The 22,472-nt window shown below is 27.4% G+C and overlaps 3 protein-coding genes and 2 non-coding genes across 5 annotated transcripts; all 5 read left to right on the top strand.

Moving 5' to 3' along the window:
* Positions 1-2,427: 2,427 nt before the first annotated feature.
* LOC101264044 (uncharacterized) lies at positions 2,428-3,086 on the top strand. Its single transcript, XM_004245577.5, has one exon. It carries the CDS (start codon positions 2,478-2,480, stop codon positions 2,931-2,933), a length of 456 nt encoding a protein of 151 aa, XP_004245625.1. The 5' UTR covers positions 2,428-2,477; the 3' UTR covers positions 2,934-3,086.
* Positions 3,087-6,593: 3,507 nt separating this feature from the next.
* Positions 6,594-8,568, top strand: LOC101263539 (protein neprosin-like). The gene is made up of 5 exons (XM_026032578.2): positions 6,594-6,769; positions 6,946-7,104; positions 7,218-7,271; positions 7,367-7,501; positions 8,147-8,568. Exons 1-5 carry the CDS (start codon positions 6,710-6,712, stop codon positions 8,543-8,545), a joined length of 807 nt encoding a protein of 268 aa, XP_025888363.1. The 5' UTR covers positions 6,594-6,709; the 3' UTR covers positions 8,546-8,568.
* A 1,360-nt stretch (positions 8,569-9,928) lies between these two features.
* On the top strand, positions 9,929-13,213 carry LOC101263836 (protein neprosin-like). Its single transcript, XM_004246075.5, has 9 exons — positions 9,929-9,995; positions 10,355-10,495; positions 10,589-10,681; positions 10,763-10,945; positions 11,135-11,194; positions 11,472-11,633; positions 12,340-12,393; positions 12,505-12,639; positions 12,775-13,213. The coding sequence occupies exons 1-9, from the start codon at positions 9,945-9,947 to the stop codon at positions 13,150-13,152; spliced, it is 1,257 nt and encodes a 418-aa protein (XP_004246123.2). The 5' UTR covers positions 9,929-9,944; the 3' UTR covers positions 13,153-13,213.
* A 6,415-nt stretch (positions 13,214-19,628) lies between these two features.
* On the top strand, positions 19,629-19,716 carry LOC112942104 (small nucleolar RNA snoR114). Its single transcript, XR_003247983.1, has one exon. It is a non-coding gene; the product is annotated as a small nucleolar RNA snoR114 (small nucleolar RNA).
* Positions 19,717-20,326: 610 nt separating this feature from the next.
* On the top strand, positions 20,327-20,409 carry LOC112942105 (small nucleolar RNA snoR114). The gene has a single exon (XR_003247984.1). It is a non-coding gene; the product is annotated as a small nucleolar RNA snoR114 (small nucleolar RNA).
* The last annotated feature ends 2,063 nt before the right edge of the window (positions 20,410-22,472 follow it).

Here is a 22,472-nt window from a genome sequence, read left to right as displayed (position 1 = left end):
ATGCAATTATTATTAAAAAAAGTAAAAATTTAAGGAATCCCATAGTGTAATTCAATAATTATATTTTGTCCAGACAAAATTAGTATTTACAAAAAATTCCTTAAATTTGTTGTTCCGTGATACTTTAGACTCTAGTGATACATGGTAAATGATACATGGTAAGTTTAAACTGTTGAGAAAAAAATGGGGAAAAAACGGTATAATTAATGTTGTTACTAAAACAGCTTAATTTAATGTAACAGATCATTAATCACCATAAAATCAGCACGTAATTGGATAACATTCTCCCCTATGTATAAGGTAACAGATCATTAACATTTGGATAACATTCTCCCCTATATATTTTTCAAAGTCCTTTAGGAAATTGTTGTTAAAATTGACAGCAAACCTTATGGGATGTGTTGGTATCTTTTTAATCTTGTACTTCAGTGGCTGCAATTTGAAAATAAAACAGCAAATTATAACGATATTGAAATATAGATACTAAATAAAACTAATAACTTACTGATACATGGTTTCAGTTTTCAGAAATTCATACTACATGAAAAACATGTGATACATGTCTACTACATGTATCAGTGAATTAACTAAAACATTATAACATGTGATACATATCTAATGCATGTATCAGAAACATCGACTAAACAATATACACACTGATTCTATATGTATCATCAAGTACAGTGGATGAAACATTTATCAAACTTAGTGAATGATACATTATAACAATTTTCAAAACATGTATCACTACATCAACCAAACAACTAATACCTTACTGATTTATGAAAGTGAATATCATATATATATATATATATATATATATATACACACACACACATCATTTGAACCTTTTGTAAGGTGACCGTTCATTTTCATTTGCTTGCCTCCAAGAACAAGAAGATTACCAAATTCATCTGCTTGCCTCCAAGAACAAGAAGATTACCAAATTCATCTGCTTTTTGGTTGTTCGTTTAATCTTTCCTCTGATTGGAATTTGTTTCTTCGGTAACTGAACTTGGGGGTTTAGGGTTTTTATTTTTGAGAGTTGTTAAGCATGTGGGTTTACGTTGAAGTTGCAATGGCGGAGTAAGTAATCTTTAAGAGAAGGAAGATGATTATGAAAAAAAAAGAACCGAAACTTGATGGAGTAAGAACAAAACGGGAGAAGTTAAGAGAAGTTGTTCTGATTTTTGAAATTTCAAAATTTTTTAATTTTGAAATTCAAAATTTCAAATTTGGGTCTTTTATTTAAAATTAATTAAAATTAATAATTCAAAATCAAAAAACTGATTTAAAAGGTTGAGTGTTGAAATGGAGAAAATTCAAAATCCAAAAACTGATTTAAAAGGTTGAGTGTTTTAATGGAGAAAAAATAGGCATTAAAATGGATAATTGTGTATTATAGGAGAGAGAATGTAATGTATCTATAAGCTTACACTAAAATTAAAAAAAAGGGAATTATGTAATATTTAAAAAAAGAAGAAAAAATTAGAGAATATAAACTTGTAGTTGTGTATTTAAGTTATTTTTCCTTAAAAAAATTGAAATATTTTTGGTATATTATATCATGTCTGAAATCCCAAAAGTTGGGAAAAAATCATGTCTTAAATCCCAAAAGTTGGGAATATTGGCATTTGGACCTCTAACAAAAGTACATAATTAATGTTTTTATTTTACTTTATGCAAGTGCAGAATATTATTTGATTATTATAATTAAAAAATCAAAGATTTTGGTGTAAAACTATGTTTATTATAATTATATTCACACTTACTAGTTACTAATCCTATTTTAGCAAAATCCAAAAAAGTATACAAATTACTTTTAATCTTTTTAAATAAGCAATCCCATAAATTGGTTCTCTCCATTTTATATTAAGTTAATTTTTGAGTTGCTTCATACATTTAAGAAAAGTAAATTAAGACGTAAATTGAATCTAGTTTTCATGTTTTATCTTATTAATCATTGTCAAATTTATAATTAAAATGACTGAATGTTAATTACTGTTAATTTCAATACTAACTAATAAAGGATAAAATTTGAAGAACACTATAAAAATAGTCTTAAAAATTAAACAATTAAGTTAATTTGAAAAATGAAAAATGAATCAAAATTAACTTAATATGGAATGAAGTGAGTAATATTATTACTCGTTCCGTCCCTAATTACTTGTCAAATTTTCCTTTTTTATTTGTTTATTTTGACAAATCAAAAAATTTAAATAATAGAAATAAAATAATAAATTCACTATGTCAAACATTATTTTTCTAACCGGTGAGTCAAATGAAAAAATAAATAAATACATAATTAGGAACAGAGAATACAAAAAAAAAAAAGGTCTAATTTAATCTCAACCGTCAAAAAGCGCGGGAAAATTAATATCCAAAGGCCAACAAAAATGGCCTTATAAATAACACCATTCTCACTTCATTTTTTTCACAAAAATACTGCAAAAAAAAAAACCCTAGAAATCTCTGCAATGGCACCAAAGAGAAAGGCAACTGCAGGGGAGCCATTGCCAACTCGTATAACTCGAAGCCAAACCAAGAATGACAACTCGAAACCCGTTTCAGTTGACCCGGTTTCACCAAAACCAAAACGGGTCAAAAAGGGTACCGTTTCTGAGACGAAATCTAAAGTGAAGGCTCCAGTTGATTCCGGGTCGAAGAAGATTGTTGTTGTTGAGCACTGTACCCAGTGCAGGCAGTTCAAGATTCGGGCTGTGAAGGTGAAGGAGGAGCTGGAACATGGGGTACCCGGTTTGGAGGTTCGGGTCAACCCGGAAAAGCCAAGGAGGGGTTGTTTTGAAATCCGGGTCGATGATGAAAAGGGTGAGAAGTTTGTTAGCCTTTTGGATATGAAGAGGCCATTTGGACCCATGAAGGCACTTAATATGGACAAGGTCATTTCTGAAATTATTGAGAAAATTAAGTGATTCATTTTAATTTTAATTTTATTTTGCTTAATGGGGATTTAGGGTTATGTTTGGATTTTAAGGGTATGATTTTGTGTTTTGTATGACTAAAGTATTTGATATTTTCAGGTCATTTGTAGCCCTTCGAAAAATATGGAAACAATCTGTTGTGAATTTTGCCTTTTGTTTTCCCAAAACTATGGTTAAAATGAAATGATTAGTGTGGTTGAAACTCTATTATATTCGAGATTTGAAATTTATTGATTTTGAATGTCTTTGGATCAATGTCCAATTATGATTGTGTTCACAACCAAAATTTTATGATGTTATTGGATGATTAATTTATTATATCAACAAGGTTTGTGTTAGGTTAATTGGATTTTGTGAACTTTAGTATATAGGAAATGATTTTTTCATTAATGAATAAACTTGTTAGGTTAACCAAGCCATGGTTGCACAAGCATCAATTGTGTGAGCATGGCGTGTTGGCATTGGCGGAGCCACCTTGGTACAAGGGGATCATCCGAACAAACATCTTTCGACGAAAAATTATACTATTTATATATGGTTAAAATAATATTTTATCTATATATTCCTTTGACTACTCCGTGTGTCTTGTTTTTATAAATTTTGAACTCCTTTATTGAAAATCATGATTCCGCCCGGTGTGTGTTGGCATTGGACTTTTGAGAAGTATTTGGAAGATGAGCAATGTGAGAGAGAATATATTCTAAGAGTATCAAATAACTTTAGCAAGTACTTGTGGTGGTGAATTCAAGGTGTGTGCCACTCACAAGTTCTATAGCCATGAGTGTGGTGTGTTGATATTGAGCTTGAGCTTTTGAGAAGTAGCATGGGTGGCACTCATATTTTTCCTGAGTTATAAGTGTAGTATATTGATGTGGGGCATTTAAGAAGTATTGATAAAGGATCAATCTGAGAAGTAGGGTTGTTCATGGTTATGGTTAACGATCAAATCAAACCGCAATTCGAATCAAATCGATATCTGGTTTAGTTTAGTTAGGTTTGATTTTTAAATTTTGGAAACCGATACTATTTGGTTTGGTTTTGGTTTTACTAAAAAACAACTGCAAAAATAACCAAATCGAACTGATAAATTAGATATATAAATTTTATAATTATTTATATATTATTCATAAATAAATTAAATATATTGTTTAATTTTAATTAACTTAAGGCTTTAACTTTACCATTTTTTCAAGTCTAACACTTTAGCCAAGGTATAACAATCTCAAATCCAAGTCCATCAAAATCCGTTTTAGTCTTTACTTATTGTACCTCACATAAAATAGTCACAGTTGTCCTTTTTGCATCTAGGCCTACACCAGTTTATCTTGCGGCCTCATCATATTTGTATTAAATACGTGTATATCATGTGAACTTGAATATATGCCTTATAAGCAATTGGGGATCTCTACGAGGAGCAATTACAACTCTAAGTTCTAATACTTTGCACCACTTCTTTGTTTATATAAAAGTTGGAGATATTGTTACCATTTGACAGAAAGGGCAAGTATAGAAAAATATACGACTCGGAATTTTCATAAGCAACCTGGATTTGATCATTTCCAATTGAAGAATTGTAATTTTCTTTCTCAGCTACATCTTTACATTAGTTTTTATTCCATACAATCTAATTTTTATAAACAAAATTTGAAATAAATATTGTTGTACAAATATTACGCCTCATAAAACTTACCTTTTTAGGTCGCAGATGAAACCTAATATCTCAAATTTACAAAGAGATGACATTCCATTGAACATTAGTAGGCATTATGAGTTTGGAGATGCACTCACAAGAAAGAAGCTAGTTGTGGGCTTCGATAGCCTACTAAAATGATACGAGTGATACACAGTAAATCTCAAAAATTGACTCGTGGATAATGGTGATGGTTACGTGAAACTTAGTTCAAAGGGGGTGATTGTCAGGTTTGCAAACAAAATTTCATTGTTCTACATGAATAGCTAAAAAGATTGAATAACTCATATAAAGTGCATAATCTCTTATTAGTGTGAGGTTGACTGGGGAAAAACCATTTGAGTTTGGCCCAAAGTAAACAATATAACACCATGTAAAAGTATCTTTGGACTGGCTAAGCGCAACGTATAATTTAACTTTTTTTTACGTTGAAAATACAATAGTAAGATAAATAAATGATATAATGTAGGAAGAGTATTTCAAAGATTACAAATAATATCAGCAATAAAATCGTAAAATAGTTTATAATTAAAAAATGTTTATTACGTGTAAAATCTTAAGTTTAGATAATCTTATGACTTTTGACTTATAACATTTTAATATTTATCAAAATAGTTTATAAAATTAGTCAAAACACATTTATAAGAAATGACTTACTTACTAGTTTACCTTATCTGCATCATCAAAAAGATGTCCAAAAAAATTATTTCAGATTCTCCTAAATTTATTCCCTTTTTAAAGAAAGCCAAAATGTAGAAAGTTAATGGTAACATTACTATTTTTAATTGCACCATTTGAATAAATACTTCCCCATCTTCTACTAATATACTAGTTTAATTTCAGATTATTTGCATTTTGTTACAAAAATCATCTCCAAAGTCATGTCATATCAGGTAACTTTTCAAAATTCATTTTCGTTAGGTTTGAATTTTTTACTCGTATCTATTGATGATGGGAGCTGACAGATATTCTATAGAATTAGTTAAGTTCTGTAAAAAGTTAGATCCGAATAAACAAAAAGATTGCTTTGAATTTTTGTTTGCTAGTATAAATAATGTTGTTTATGACTTTTGAATTTTCTTGTGTGTTTCCATGAAATTGAGGTGATCATTTATATATATTTCTATTCCAATTCTTTGTTTGGGTCATTTATATATATTTCTAATCCAAAAGTTTGCTTAATTATTTCTCAAATTTATGTAGAAATCATTGATGCATCTGAGAGCTAAAGTACAAATTGTGGTTGCAATTTCACTATTGTTGAGCTATGCCAAAATTGAAGCAAGACAAAGCCTATCTATGGTTGAAGATTTGGAATTGGAGAGGCAATTGAAGCTTATAAATAAGCCAGCTATCAAAACGATTAAGGTACAGTCTCGATTTTTTATATAAAGATTAAAAGAAACATCTTTTGTCTTACGTGATGGAAAAGTAATAATGATCACAGTATAAATATTAAATCTAATAGTTTGTACTACATCTATTTTTTTTCTATTAAAAAAAATTGATTGGAGACTAATTACTAGTACTATTTGATAAGCAGGGGAAATATGGAGAATATATGATTGTGTAGACTTTTACAAACAACCTGCATTCGACAATCCTCTATTGAAGAATCACGAATTTCATCCTGAGGTATATCTCTACCTTAGTTTCAAGTTCGTACAATCAAGTTTTTATAATCAAAATTTGAACCAAATTTAAGACACAATTTCTTTACCTCTTAAGATAAGAGTAAGGTCTGTGTACACTCTACCTTCTACAGATTCTACTTGAGAAAATTCACTGAAAATATGATGTTGGATACAGATGAAACCTACCTTGCCCAATTTACAAGGAGATGACACTTCATCAAACATTAATAGCCCTTTTACCATAGGATTAAAAGACGGAGGTTGTCCTACTGGAACAGTTCCTATCAGAAGAATTACTAAAGACGATCTAATACGACAAAGATTCTTATCACAAATTAGAGGCGCGGATGAATCCCCTTATGGTGATGTGAGCTTGCTGAATTTCTACAACTTCTTTTCGAATTTCATAATTCAAATTCTTTTATCATATTTTTCTTCAGGATATGGAGTTCAGTGTTTTTGATGGAACCAACTCAAGTATACCTTTTAAAGGAGGACGCAAGGTTTATATACTTTTATTATTCCATATTCTATCCACAAAAAACTAATTTTTTCGATATTTTAACACATTATATCCACCCACCTCCCAAAAATAGCCAACATATGTATAATATATGTATATACATGTATAGCAATGTATAATTAGCTTAAAAAATGTTTTGTTTTTGCTTTGTTTCAGTATGCAACAGTGCAAATACCATACAACTCAACAAACAAAATAACAGGAGCTGGGGCAATTATTAGCTTACATAATCCTCAAAATCTTAGTGGACATCAATTTAGTGCTGGTCGTATTAAGGTTCAAATTGGAATCGAAAGTATACAAGTCGGTTGGATAGTAAGTTTTTTGTCTACGACTCGAGTAATTATATGTGTGATTGCATCTACTGACTCTAAATCCTGCATCAGACTAAATATGCTAATCGAAGTTACCTAATAAATTTATATTAGGTGAATCCACATGTCTATGGAGACACTCATACGCGATTATACATATATTTAAAGGTAGTTTTCTTTAACTTCTTAAGAATTAAAACTAATTAAGATATAATTTTCTTGAAAGTCGATGTATTTATTAATAAATTTTTTTATGATCGCAGACAGAAAAATTAGCATGTTTTAATACACGATGTCCTGGATTTATTCATATAAATACTGCAATACCTTTAGATGGAGATCTTCCTGCCTCTACTTATGGTGGACCTATTTATGATGTACCAATGTACATTGCTCGTGTAAGTGTGCATCTTCCCCTTTTTTTTATAAGTTTTTCACTCGATATCTGATATTTGTTTAAGGATCTTAATTAATTGAATTTACGTTTGAGTAGAATTTATTAAAAAGAAACTTTTTAAACTATTGCATATAGATTATTTTTTTGAGCGAGTGGTAAATTTTATGAGAAAACGTTAGACTAGTGTCGAAGGTTTGTAGACATACACTACACAACAATATAATGTTTTGTGAATTCCAAGAGCTATATTTGCACAACTTTCAAAGACAAACAAAATCTAAAATTGTGGCATGGAAAGAACATTCGTGTAAATCTTCCTTCTTCTTCTGTTGTTCATATTCTGAGTTCGAATTTAAAATACTTTAATTAAAGGTGAAATAATTTTTTTCATCAGAAAACGTTTTATAATCCAATTATGATAATTTTTTTAAAAAATAATGAATATGTATATTCATGTAACATGTTATAACATGTTACTTATCATTTATTCTATATTACTAGTGAATGTTTATTATATACAATAACATGTAATATCTTGTAAGTGATTTGATTAGATAAATAATACACACTATCAATCCATAAACTTAACCTTCTTTTATTATTATTATACAGTATCTGACTTTTTTTTTCCTTTTACCATTTATAGGATATGTCAAATGGAAATTGGTGGTTTAAATTTGGAACAAACTATACATCAGTTGGATTTTGGCCATCAAAGATATTTACAAAGTTAAATGAATTTGCAACAAGTGTAGAATATGGAGGAATCGTATATAGTCCACCAGGTGTACCAGAACCTTCTATGGGCGGTGGCTATTTTCCAGTTGGAGATTTGAACAAAGATGGATATTGTAAGAATAGTACCTATTTAACAGATAAAAATGAAACTAAAAAATCTTTAGATGATATTGAAGTGAAATTATATGCAAATAGTCCAAATTTGTATAGAGTTGCTGATTTTCCAAACTCTGGGGTTGAATCTGGTAATTTAGTCCTATATGGAGGACCAGGTGAACATATGTATAAGAAACATAGAGATATTTGATATATAGATGCGGTGTTTTAAGATATTTCGATATTATATTTATGAATTATATATGGTTTGTTCATGCAGTGGTTCTTGGTATATAAGTAAGTAGAATGTGTCAACTAGTGGTGCATTTTAAAGCCGTTCAAGTCGAGGTTTAGAACGGACAATATCACTAGGTGGCTGGACTGTTACAAAATCATTAGATTTTGTTCAAATCTCGTATTTATATTTTTAAAAATCAACTTAATTCTATAAATATTTAATTATATGTCCAATTCTTTTGTCTGATACGAACTTACATGATCATATTAGAAACTCATAAACTTTAAATTTTGTATCGAACATTAATGAAACTTTTAACTTTTTTCTTCTTCTTTTTGGTTATAATATAGGACATGTCTAATGGAAATTGGTGGTTTAAAAAGGGACCAAACTATACATTAGTTGGAATTTGTCCATCAAAGATACATTAGTTTGATAGTTTAAAATAAAATTTTAGATATTCAAAAGCTATACAGAAAGTATTATGAATTATAATTTTTTTTATATAAATATAATATATATATATATATATATATATATATATTAGTCAATTATTTGACTTAAAGAAGATCCTTTTATAAGAAATCTAAAATAATAATATAGAAAATTAATTGTAACATTTGACTTTTACACTATTCAAATAAATACTCTCTCGTCTTCTACTTAGAGTCTGTTTGACTCAACTTAAAAGCTGGTCAAACTGACTTAAAAGTTGGTTTTTGACTTATTTAACTGTTTGGCAATACTCAAAATAACTTATTTTAAGTTTAAAAAAAACTTATTTTAAGCTAAAAGTTAAAAGCTGGGGTAGAGGTGCTTTTTTTTTAAGCTTATAAGCTGTTTTAAGTTGACCACATTTTTATCTTTTTGCCCTTAATATTTTTATACAATCTCCAAATTACCCATATAACCCTAACATCTCTTTCTTCCATTTTTCCCTTTTCACGTTTGGCATAACAACTTCACCACTATTATCCAAACACATAACTGCTTATTTTAAAAATAAGTTTCAACACTTTCAAAAGTACTTTTTTAAAGCTGCTTTTATTAAGCCCATCCAAACTGGCCTTTAGTATAAATGTATAAGTCAATTATTTGACTTTAAGAAAATCCTTTTATAAGAAATCTAAAATAATAATATGGAAAATTAATTGTAACATTTGACTTTTACACTATTCAAATAAATACTCTCTCATCTTCTACTTAGTATAAATGTATAAGTCAATTATTTGACTTTAAGAAAATCCTTTTATAAGAAATCTAAAATAATAATATAGAAAATTAATTGTAACATTTGACTTTTACACTATTCAAATAAATACTCTCTCATCTTCTACTTAGTATAAATGTATATATGTTTGTTTAAGTTCACATGTATTTTTATTTTGCATCAAATTTCAACACCATCGTCATGTCAAATCAGGTAAGTTTTCAGATATTTATTTTCTTAAGCTTTTTGAAATTTCATATCGCTTAATTTTATCATACGTTATATTTTTGTTCATTCATATCTTTGATAACAGTAAATCGTTTCGTGTTTAACCTTTTGTCATTGAGGAATGCTTTACCATGAAATGGATCTACATGTGCCCAATTTTTTCGGGAATGAAAATGTAAATTTACCCTTTACCTTTAGACTGTAGTATAAAATTATTCTCTAGTTGAAATTTCGACAGAGGTTAAGGGTAAACAAGACTTTTTCCCTAACAACAGAGGATTTATATTATATAAATTAGACCAAAAATTTAACACAATGTTGATAAATTACATCTCAAATTGTAGATATTACAAATTGTTGTTGCAATTTCACTATTGTTGAGCTATGCCAAAATTGAAGCAAGACAAAGCCTATCTGAGGTTGAAGATTTAGAATTGGAGAGGCAATTAAAGCTTATAAATAAGCCAGCTATCAAGACTATAAAGGTGATATATATCATAATATTTGAAGCATATCAAAATTATTTATCAAAACGTAGGAAAAAATAAATAAATTCACTTTTTTTGGTTGATTTGTAGACCAATGATGGAGATATATACGATTGCATAGATTTTTATAAGCAACCTACTTTTGATCATCCACTATTACAGAATCATGATTTTCATTCCGAGGTGTGTTTGTATTATATACTTCTATATTCAATTTTAATTAAATTTTATGACAAACATTGATGTATTTTAAATTTGACGTAGATGAAACCTACTCTATCCAAATCAAGAATAGACGCAAAGGCTTTGAGTTTCGAAAAACCTTCAAAGATAGGGTTGAAAGGCGGTGGATGTCCTAGTGGAACAGTTCCTATTAAAAGAGTTACAAAAGAGGATCTCATTCGACATCAACATATGCAAGACATGAAAAAAAATCTTAATGATCATGTAAGTTCACATATTATATTTATAATGCCATATCGATTTTTTATCGAATTCATCATATAAATATGTAATACTTTATATCGCCGATATATAAAATATGATTTATTCTTTAATATAATACCCCACCCCACCCCCCTCAATTTTTTCCTAGTTTTGAATCTCTAACATAAGGTGTACTTGTACTTCATGTAGGGGAACAACATAACCAATTCAAAGGCCTCAATTTCCCTAGATGAAATACATCCTTTCCAGGTGTGTATTGAACCCCACCACCCCCCACCCCCCCACATCCTTTTTTTTTTCAAAATAGATTCGGACACTTTTGAACTTTATTCAATGCATATCTAAACTTGATGTTTGCCTAATTAAACCCGAACATGACAATTTGATAACCTCGTCAAGTTCAGGATAATTAGACCAAAGTAAAGTTCAGATGTACATCGAATAAAAATCGTGAAAAGTGTCCACTTTGAATCATTTGCATATAAATTATCTTACTTTGGGATTATTATTTTATTATTGATTTTAGTATGCAGAAACAGAAATTCCAGGTGCTGATATAAATGTACTTCGTGGAGCTGGCATGATTACTACTATACATGCACCAATGAATGTTCAAAAAGATCAGTTTAGTGGAGCTCGTGTGAGGCTTGAAAATGGACTTAGTGATGCCATTGAAGTTGGTTGGATCGTAAGCTCACTTCTACTTCTCATTTAAAAAAAAATTTAACTTTTATGGACTAACAGTATTCGAAAAGAATACATATATCATCGACGATTATCTGTTGTTACAAGTCAAACTTATAAACTTAATCAGTTATACACGCACGCTTATATATATCATTTTATGCAGTGACAGTGTTTAAAAATAAATACATATATCTTCGACGGATATTTTTTGTAATAACTCATCTTATAAACCTGATGGTGTACTAGAAATTTGTATATATCATCAACTGTTATACATATTATCATTTCATACACTGACAGTCTTTAAAAAGAATACATATATCATCAACAGTTGTATGTTGTTACAAGTTTTCTTATGGTGTACTAGAAATTTGTATATCATAGATTGTTACACATATATCATTTTATGCATTGACAATGTTCGAAAAGAATACATTTATCATTGACGATTATCTGTTGTTTCAACTCATTATTATAAACCTAATGGTGTAGAAATTTGTATTTCATCTACAGTTATACATATATCACTTCATATACTGAGAGGTTTGAAAAGAGTATATATATCATCGACAGTTATACGTTGTTACAAATTATCTTATAAACCTAATATGGTTTAGAAATATCGAGAAAATTACTAAATATCTTTTTTTCTAAGTTGAAAAAAAATACTTGTTATTAATATTATTGTTATGCTAAACTTAATGAAGGTGCATCCTACTCTTAATGGAGACAATACGCCAAGACTTTATGCAAGATTTGAGGTAATTATGAACAAAACTTAATTACTTTGATCAATTATTTAAAACTTTTCTTAGAGACTATAGTGTTTACTAATTATAATGAAATGCTTTTTTTTTAATGTATTATTATAGGTTGGAAGTGCTGGTTGTTTTAATACATTATGTAGTGGCTTTGTCCTAGTAAACACAGATATACCTTTAGGAATGCCACTTGTACCTTCAAGAATTGGTGGACCTATTAATTCACAAATAATGTATCTTGAACAGGTAATTCATATTTATTTGTTCTGTTACGTTAGTGAAATACGTTTTAAAATTTCTACAAAACTTGACGTTGATAAACGCTATTTACGAAATGTTCCTTTTATGTATCTTACTATATGTCAATATAAACTTATATAGGATGTAGCAAATGGAAATTGGTGGGTTATGCTAGGAGAGGATTACAAACAAGTGGGATTTTGGCCTAAAAGTATTTTTACAACATTACAAGCTTATGCAACAGGTGCTAAATATGGAGGTATAACATATAGTGCACAGGGATTACAATTCCCTCCAATGGGTAGTGGACTTTTTCCAAAGAAAAATTTGTTAGAAAATGCATATTTTAGAAAGTGCACTTTTTTGTGTTATGTGAATGATGAAATGGTAACATACTCTTTAGATCATATTGGCACATATCCATTTCAGAGTAACACAACTATATATACAGTTCAAGATTTTATTGAGCAAGGTGATGTACTTGGTCATTTGATTGTTTATGGAGGACCTGGTGGATAAACATTGATGTAATGTTGACATTATGAATTAAAAAATATTTGGACTTTTATCTGTCATATAATTTGTATTTTGCATTCATATTAAGAAAATAATGATTATTTTATGATATTAGGCAGGGGCGGCTCAACGTTATTGGAGGCCTAAAGCAAAATTTCAAGTCGCGACCTAAAATATAAATTTTTTTGAAAAATAACTTGCACTATTTAGATGAAAATTATTACTACTTAATGTTGTTTTTTCAGTTATTAGTTTTAGGTAAGATTTTATCAACTCAACATTGAAAAACATCCTTTAAGTGAGACAATTATTATATGTATTGTTAACATAATGATACAAGTAATAAATTTATAAATATTAAATAATGATTAGAATTAGAATCATAAATTTAACTCAAAAAAGTTGATGATTTGGTATACCTCATTTTAATATGCTTAGAGTAATGCTTGAAACCAAATTTTAAAATAAATAAAGAAGAATTTATAATTCACTTTGTTCAACATTTTTCATTGTTAATTCTTATTTTTAAGAAAGTACAAAAGATGTTAAAGTGGAAAAAATAATTTATTTTTAACAAAATTATACTTTTTATCATAAATAATTTATTTATCTATAAAAATTTTAATACATAATTTATTCTTGACAAAAATTTGAGGCCCCCGAAATTTGAGAGTCTAAGGCAAAGGCTTTATTTTTGAAAGCATAGAGTCGGCCCTAATATTAGGGGTTCATTCGAACTTCCTTCGAGGAAAAATCATATAACATATACATGGTTAAAATCACTTTTTAGGTATATATAAAAGATGTTGAACCCCCTTCGACTACTTTATGTGTCTATTTTTTCTGATTTTGAACCCCTTGTCGAAAATTTTGACTCTGCTACGATATAGTATTGTCTATTAATTGATGTATAGTTTAATGTTAAGGGTAAAAAGTGTAGAAAAAAAATATCTTTTTTTTTAATATGTTAAAAATCACAATAACTAAAATTGAAAGAAAAAAAATTGAATAGTGAATAAGTAAAAATGAATGAAAGGATCGAATATATTGAAGTTTTTTGTATTACTTTCCATACTTTTAAAAAAAAATTAAAAAAATCTCCACACATTGAAGTTTTAAGGGAACATTATAGGATATTTTCTTGATATTAATTGGGTAATAGTTCTTGTGTGAATTTTAAGTGTTAAATGTTGTTGCTCAGTGAAGTGTAGGGAGTAGTCGTCTTGTTATTGATATGTATGAACATGTCAGAATTCGATAAATAAATAGAAAATAAATAATTTTTAAAATTGCACCGTAAAAAAATCAAAACAATTAGTGCCATCAAGACTTTTTGAATTATTAGAAGTTTATTATTTCAATGAATATAAGTTTCATGGGAACTTTGGAGGAGATTTTCTTGACCTTAATTTTGTGGAATAATTAAAAGTTTATTATTATATTTTCAATGAATTTATGTGCCCTCTAGAAACCATATCATTTAATAAGTTGATTATCGACTAGGTCCAAAGAGGCCTACGTCATGTTAGAAACAAAAGTCCTCTTGAATTAATTATTTAATAATTAAATGTTTTGAAAATTATGAGAAAAAATATTTAGTCTAATCATTTTGAAATAGAAAACGTATAATATGATTAATTTGAATTTAAATTTATTAGAACATCATCTATTAGTAATTTTATTTATTTTTCAATTGTATATAAAATAAAAATTAAAAAATCTTATCTATTCAATTATACTATTGATAATACTTAGAAAATTGACCCAAAAGAAAACGACACTATGATCGATCTTATCATGAAGATTTCTTATTTTCTTAAATACGCAAAATATCATGATAAGACATTCATAAATCCAATATAATTTTATTCTTTAAATTCAAAAAAAAAAAGTTCATAATTTCAAATAAAGAATTTAATTGGTATATGTTACCGCATTTCATATTCTTTATTTCCCTAAACATTTATATTTAAGATCTCATAATTTTTAATTTGCATAGTTAATTACTATAAGCTACACTGTTTTGATTCTTAATCATAATTAACCACAACTTTATAATGCATATTGTATTCTTTTTAATTATTTGATAACTATTTAAATTTATGAAACTTTTATACTTTTTTAACGTGGAACGTGAAACACTAAAAGATAATAGAGATAAAAAGAAAAAAAATGTTTGATTGTTCATAATATTATTTTATTTCTTCATTTACTTGTTTTAATTTTTTTTTTCATATTTAAATTTAACATCAAATTACTTTTAAAAAACGTATAAAATAGACAATTAAAAATAAACAAACAAAAGAACGGCAAGAACATGAGACAGTTGCTGGGTTTGCACTTGCACCACGTGCCTATAAGGATGGGCTCCTGAAAAAACTCTCGTTAAAGTCCAACCAAACAATTAATATTAACACGACGATAAAATTTATTCGTATCAGGTGTTTAATTATTTATATAAATATAAATATAAATGTTAAAAAAGATATTGGGTTGCTCCTCTTTTAGTTAGAGGTTTAAGATTTCAGCTTTGCATGAAAAAATTTTAATTTTTTTTTAATAAAACTATATATAACTTAAAATTTAAAATAATCAAACTCTAATACGAATATGGAACCGAAAGAGTTTGTTTTTACCAAATAAATGTCTACACAAACCCACCAAATTCTTGTCAGCTCTTCATAACCTCCAAGCAACATCTTTTTTATTCACACTGCTATTCCCATCTTTCATAAATGACTATTTTACCCTTTTTAATCTTTTCTACCAATACTAAAATTAATATATAAATTTTTTATGGACGTTTCTATTAGAAATATGAAATTTTCAATGAAAATAATTGTCAAAAACGTTTTTGATAAGTATTAAAAAATTTTATTTCATTATTATTCTAAAAATCAACTATATCTTGTTTAAAGTTTCAATTTTTCTCATATGTTCTAAATATGTGAGATGTACCTTTTAGTTGATCTGTACAACGTGAAATCTAATTAGTCGAGTAAGTTGACTTCGAATATCATATGGTAAAACAAAAAGAAACTTCCCATAAACTACTTGAGAATCATAAAAAAAAAGGAAATATTATGAGGGTATATATGTCATTTTAAACTAGACAATATTAGTTTTTTCTGGTTCTTATCTGCACCACAAGTTCTTTAAATTAAGACACATATTAATATAAAGACTTATCACCATTCAACAAAAGTTCTAAAAAAAAACTCAAAATTAGACCAACCTAATTATTTCCCTCTCTGTCCATATTTTCCTAATATTTCTTCTTCATATAATCATCATGAAAATTCAATATCCTTCTTTTAAATTTCTGCTAATATTAGTAATTATACTCTTTGTTAGTCAATTATCAAATTGTAGAAAAATTCAAGAAATCACTCCAACAAGCATAGAACAAAGATTGAATTCAAGAATTTCATGGCATAACCTAGCACCATCTCCAAAAAAATCAAGAAATGAAGATATAGACAAGAGTTATAGAGTATCTCATCGAATCGTTCCCGGAGGACCAAATCCTCTTCACAATTGATCAACTTACGTTCATCTCCAACATTGATAGCTCTGTTCATCGAGACTTAGCATGTAAGAAAGAAAATTATTAAACTTTTTTTCATCTTTATTGGGATTTGAGTGCTAGCCTTTTAAGGTGTTTATCGACTTTGTTGATTGTTAGGTCACAATCTTAGGTGCCCTTTTGTGATCAATTGATGTTGACTTCTTCACATTTCACCAAATTCCCAAGTTCTTTTTGTAGCTAAGTTTGATATTATACAATTTTTTTCCATAATCTTTGTATTGTACATGGAAATCAAAGACGTATACTAGGAAAATCATGATATATTACTTTAAATTGATTCAATTACATTTTATCTTCTCCACTTTCTTTCTCTTGTTTTTTAAGTTTTTTAATTGCATACAAAACGTCAAAATCAACATAACTTATAAAGTTATTGTCATGTGATCAGAAGGTTTCACGTTTGAGCGTTGAAAACAATTTCTTATAAATTGTAAATGATTCTTATAATTTGACTTCACAAATAGCGAGAACTAAACAATTCTTATAAATTGTAAATGATTCTTATAATTTGACTTCACAAATAGCGAGAACTTAACATATTGACCGATTTACGAATAGTAGTAGTTGAAGAGCTACATCATTGCTCATTAAATTTCAAATATTTAAATTATGCAAACAAAAGTATAGTGAGATAAAAGTGTGAAAACATACCAAAAATTAAACCAGTTGTTGAATAGAACTACTAACCAATCAATACTTAGATCAGCCACCGACTTATTACCAAGTGTTTATTAAAAAAATATTTTTTTTTAAAATGTGAAATATATTTTTTTAGAACAAAAAATTGCAAGTGATGTAAGAAAAAGTCAACTCATAGACAATTAAGTAGGTAGGCCGTGGACAAATTAAGTAGCAAATTATTGTTTATTAGTCTCTATTCAAAGCATAGTGCTTAATTTAATAATGTTTAAGTAGTACAAGCAATTTTATATTGGTGGGCAAAACCAGCTAGTTTTCTCATGGATATAAAGACTAAAGAGTACTTATAAAATAATATAATCCACATTATATTAAATTATAGATATTTAATTTTTATAAAGAAGAGAAGGAAAAAAAAACGTTAAGAGTTAAAGATCGTAAACAAATATTGCGTAATTTAATATTTTGGTGTCCTAGACATAAGAAAACGATATCGATCCATATTTTAAGAATCAATAAAATAAGTAAAATCATGAAAATTAAAGTTTAAATTTGAATTGTAAAAAAAATGTATGTACGAAATTGCTGAGGACATATAAATTGACTGAATGCGATGATTATAAAATATTAAAAAGATTATATAGATATTAAATATAATAGTTGAGTTGTACACAAATTAATTAGGATATTATTATTATTATTAAAGAAAAAAAGAACAGTATTAGTGCATGGTTACTTGATGAGTTGTTAATCCCCCTCCCTATAGGCTATATATATATAATTTATTATTTTGGCATAGAAAAAAACAACTTTTTTTTTGGAAGTATTTGGTGTCGACTTCAATAATATGGACAATTAATTAATTGTGATGTGAAGTGATTAGTAGTTTAATATGTATTTTGATAAGTAACTTCAAAGAGTACTTAGTCTTCCATGAGAAACACACAAATTAAATAATACAATATCATTATCATGCAAGCGTCTACAAAATGGACTTCTTCGACCCTATCAAATTAAACTAATTCATTATAACAAGTTATTATTTTTATCGAGCCTTAGGGTGTGTTCTGAAAAATATTTTTTTTCAAAAAACGTTTTCTAATCTTTTCATATATCCTGTTGGTCAATATATATATATATATATATATATATATATATATATATAACACAAATTTCTTGAAAGCTAGAAAACATATAAGAAGTAATTAAATAAATTAACTAACCAAATTTCATCGGTGGCATTTCAAATTCATTGTCTCATTTTCATCCATCCGATGCTTCCAACCCCTCAACCCTTGACGACCATTCCACCTCTCGAATTTCGTTATTCTAAGTTATAAATGCTTTTATAAAATAATATAAAAAGTCACTCACTTATCAAATACTAGCAAATAAATAATTATAAAAAACTCATTTATGTTTTTTAAGAAAATGTGGAAAAGCATTTTCTACCACCTTTAGTCATAATATAATTTGGCATGGAAGAATTATAGAATATGAGACTAATGTATCTCAATTTGCTTTCCCACAAAATGTTCAAGCTAAGCAAGAAACTGAAGTTTAAAGTATATTATATAATTAATTAAAGTTCCAATATTATTATTGACTTTATTCACAATACATATTTCTTCAAAGATAGACCTAACACGTAAGCTACTAAAAGTCAAGTCATGTTTGCTGACTAGATAAAATAGAAGTTAAGGTTTGAGAGATTTTTTGTTCGAGCCTTCGAGCAGTTATCTAGACATCATTTTATCCTTAAATATTAAATTTTTTTATGCAAATTTAAGTTTAATCAAACTCTAATGTAGGTACTACGTACTAAATATTAATAAAAAATCAAACTAAAAGAGTTCAAGTTGCTGAAAAAAATGAAATTGAAGATTAGATTTGATTTTTCTTATATCAAATCAATATTTTATTTTAATAATCAAAAATTGAATTGAGAATATATATCAGGTATAATATAACTTTCGTAAGCTAAGTCATGATAAACATATGTATGAAAGACGTATTTTGCATTCATATGATATATGTAAACAAGTTTAATTGGTACAGTAATCTAAATCTCACTTCGTGAATTTCATTTATATGTTGTTGTAATAGACAAACTGATTGTTGAAAAAAGATAAAGACAATAAGAAATAAAAATATATAGAGAAAGTATTAACAAGTAGCACCAGTGGTCTAGTGGTAGAATAGTACCTGCCACGGCACAGACCCGGGTTCGATTCCCGGCTGGTGCATTTCAGAGCAATGATGTTTACTTGCACAAATTGCGAACGATTGGGTCGTCACCTACATCTGATTTATAAGGCAGATAATGTGCATCTGAGCTCTATTTTTTTTATTCGTTTTCGTTTTTCACCTGAATTTAATATATATTGGAGATTGATTATATTTAGAAGCGCTCCGTTTTTCTTTTCCATCCCAGCCTGAGTTGCTTCGTTTTTATTTCCACCCCACTGAGTTGCTTCCTCATCTGTGGTCATATATTATATTTGATTGTTTGTAGAAAAAAAAAAGAGTTTAAATTTTATGTGTTTTAAAAAAACTAATAAGAAAAGTGAATAATGTTTTGAACTCCAATTTATTTAATTCAACCACAACTCCAAAGTTAATGTATACTGAAATCTTCTTTAAAAAGTCAACTTTTTTTGTTGTTGTTATGATAAAATGAGGCAAAAATATAAATGAATTTAGAATTTTATGGCACAATAAACCTACAACTATAATATATATATATACATTATAGTAATATGAAAAATCAGATTCTACAAAAAGAATTTCTTCTTCTAACAGTGTCATTCGACAGTTTATATGCACTTCGATTATACATTATACACACTTCGACTATATATGCATGTAAATATTTTGTTTTTTGCTAATTGATGTCCTTTACTGGTCCCTATAAGACAACTAGTGTTACGATACCCCACTGATGCACAAGAGCAGTGATGTTTACAAATTGTGAACGATTGGGTCGTCACTTACATTTGATTTATAAGATGAGATAATGTGTATCTGAGCTTTACTTTTTTGCTCCTTTTTATCTTGGTGAAAATTTATTTTAATATATATATAATTTTTGGATAAAAGTATTGAATTTCCGTAAATCTGTAACTTTCACGTGTTTTCTTTTACCTAACAATAATAACCATCTCAGTACTAAAACGATAGTGAAGTGAAGTTGTTCTATCATAAAATTAAGAATCGATAAAAGAGTATATTGTGTTATTCTCAAATTTGAAAATAACAATGTACGTTATTATCCATTTTTCAGTTTTTATCACAACCTTTCAAATTATGTTGTTCAAACTTTTCAAAATATGTCAGACAAGTACATATTGAATTCTTCAAAAATATCATATTTTTAAAGAATTAACACGAATACAACAATAGCTTTCATTGTTAAATTTGACTATTTAAACAATATAATTTTTAAGTACATCATAATAATCATTACGTATAAAATAACTTACTCAAAATCAACATGAGAGTGAAGGCTTGGTAGATTATCAACTATAAACTAAGGGCCCGTTTGGCCATAAATTTTCCAAATAATATTTGGGAAAAATTTGGCAAATAATGTTTGTCCATACAATTTGTCATTATTTGGCAAATATTTTTGGTAAATATTCCAAATTTTCAAATACTAGTTTTTTTTAGTATTTGGGCCAAATATTATTATTTGGGATATTTTAAAAATTAAAATTTTACCCCAATCTTTTATCTTTTACAAAAACACCCTCTCTAGTATTTGTTTGCGTTGTATTACATCATTTTTTACGTGAACACCAAAATAGTGATGAAATATTTAGTGAATATTAAATAATGATATGATTGTTGATGAAAATTATTAAAAATTGGCTTTAAGTAACAAAATCATGTACTTTATCTACTTCACGATGTATGGAATAATTCTTGTTATACTCACTCCAAATTATTACATTGCTTCAGTGTCATGGACATTATTTGTTATTGTTGTAACTAACATTCAATTGACTTGTAATACAAACTTTTAGTTAGTTTTGATAGTTTTTAAAACTTGTGTGTATAAATCATATTTTTCTAAAAAGGTGAAATATATTTCCCAAATTTTATGGCCAAACACATGGTGAAATTTCACCCAAATTTTCACTCAAATAATATTTGCCAAAAATATTTGGAAATCTATGACCAAACGCTAGCTAAATATGTCCACTCAAAGATCAGCAAAAAAAGAGTATATAATAAGTTTTAAATTGAATATTTGTGATTAAAGACACTTTTATAAGGTGTTAGCATCCTCATTGTAAGAAAAATTTTGCGCGAATAATTCATTTTTTACTGAAATAATTTTATCACTAAGAAGATTTTTAATCGTCTTTATGATTTACGATACTTATTCCTTATACAATTATTTGAGAAATGATTCTTTCCCTCCGTGATCGATATTAATTTTGCTTTTGTTATAGATGTAACAGTCTATAAACTTTTTAAAATTTTTATCAATTCTATTTTATTTATTTGGCAAGAAGCAATAATTATTCTTGATATGGTTTAATTTCAAAGAGGAAAATTGATAAATTGAATGTGAATCTTCTATGTTTAACTTTAGGATCATCTTATTTATTGAATGTTAGTGGATTTTTTCAATTTTAAATAACAAAGTTGATGGATAATATTTTAAATAGAAAAATTATATTTAAATAACTTGATTTTTATATAGTTAATACGATATAGTATTTATTGTACCGTCTATTATACATACAATAATATATGAATTCATATATACCTTAATATAAATATTTTTAAAATATCGCGCACCTAATACTATATTTATTTATTTCCTTCTATGGCCATTAAATGATGACATTATATTATGCACGACTATAATTATTGGAATTTGATTCTTAATTCATGAAATTATGACTTTGAGCATTGTTTTTAAATTTTTTGAGAACCAAGTATTTGAAAATCATAATTTTTTTTATTAATTTAATTATTTACAAACTATGTAACAGGGAAATAAAATTTAATTCTTCAAAATAATAACAATTTTTTCAAATGAGAGTAAAGACTTTTCTTATTTGAAGTATTATCTAAACATACA

Source organism: Solanum lycopersicum, chromosome 8 (assembly GCF_036512215.1).
Source record: "Solanum lycopersicum chromosome 8, SLM_r2.1".
NCBI classification, from domain to species: Eukaryota; Viridiplantae; Streptophyta; class Magnoliopsida; order Solanales; family Solanaceae; genus Solanum; species Solanum lycopersicum.
Note: the sequence above shows the minus strand (reverse complement) of the source record. Positions and strands in the feature narration are given on the sequence as shown.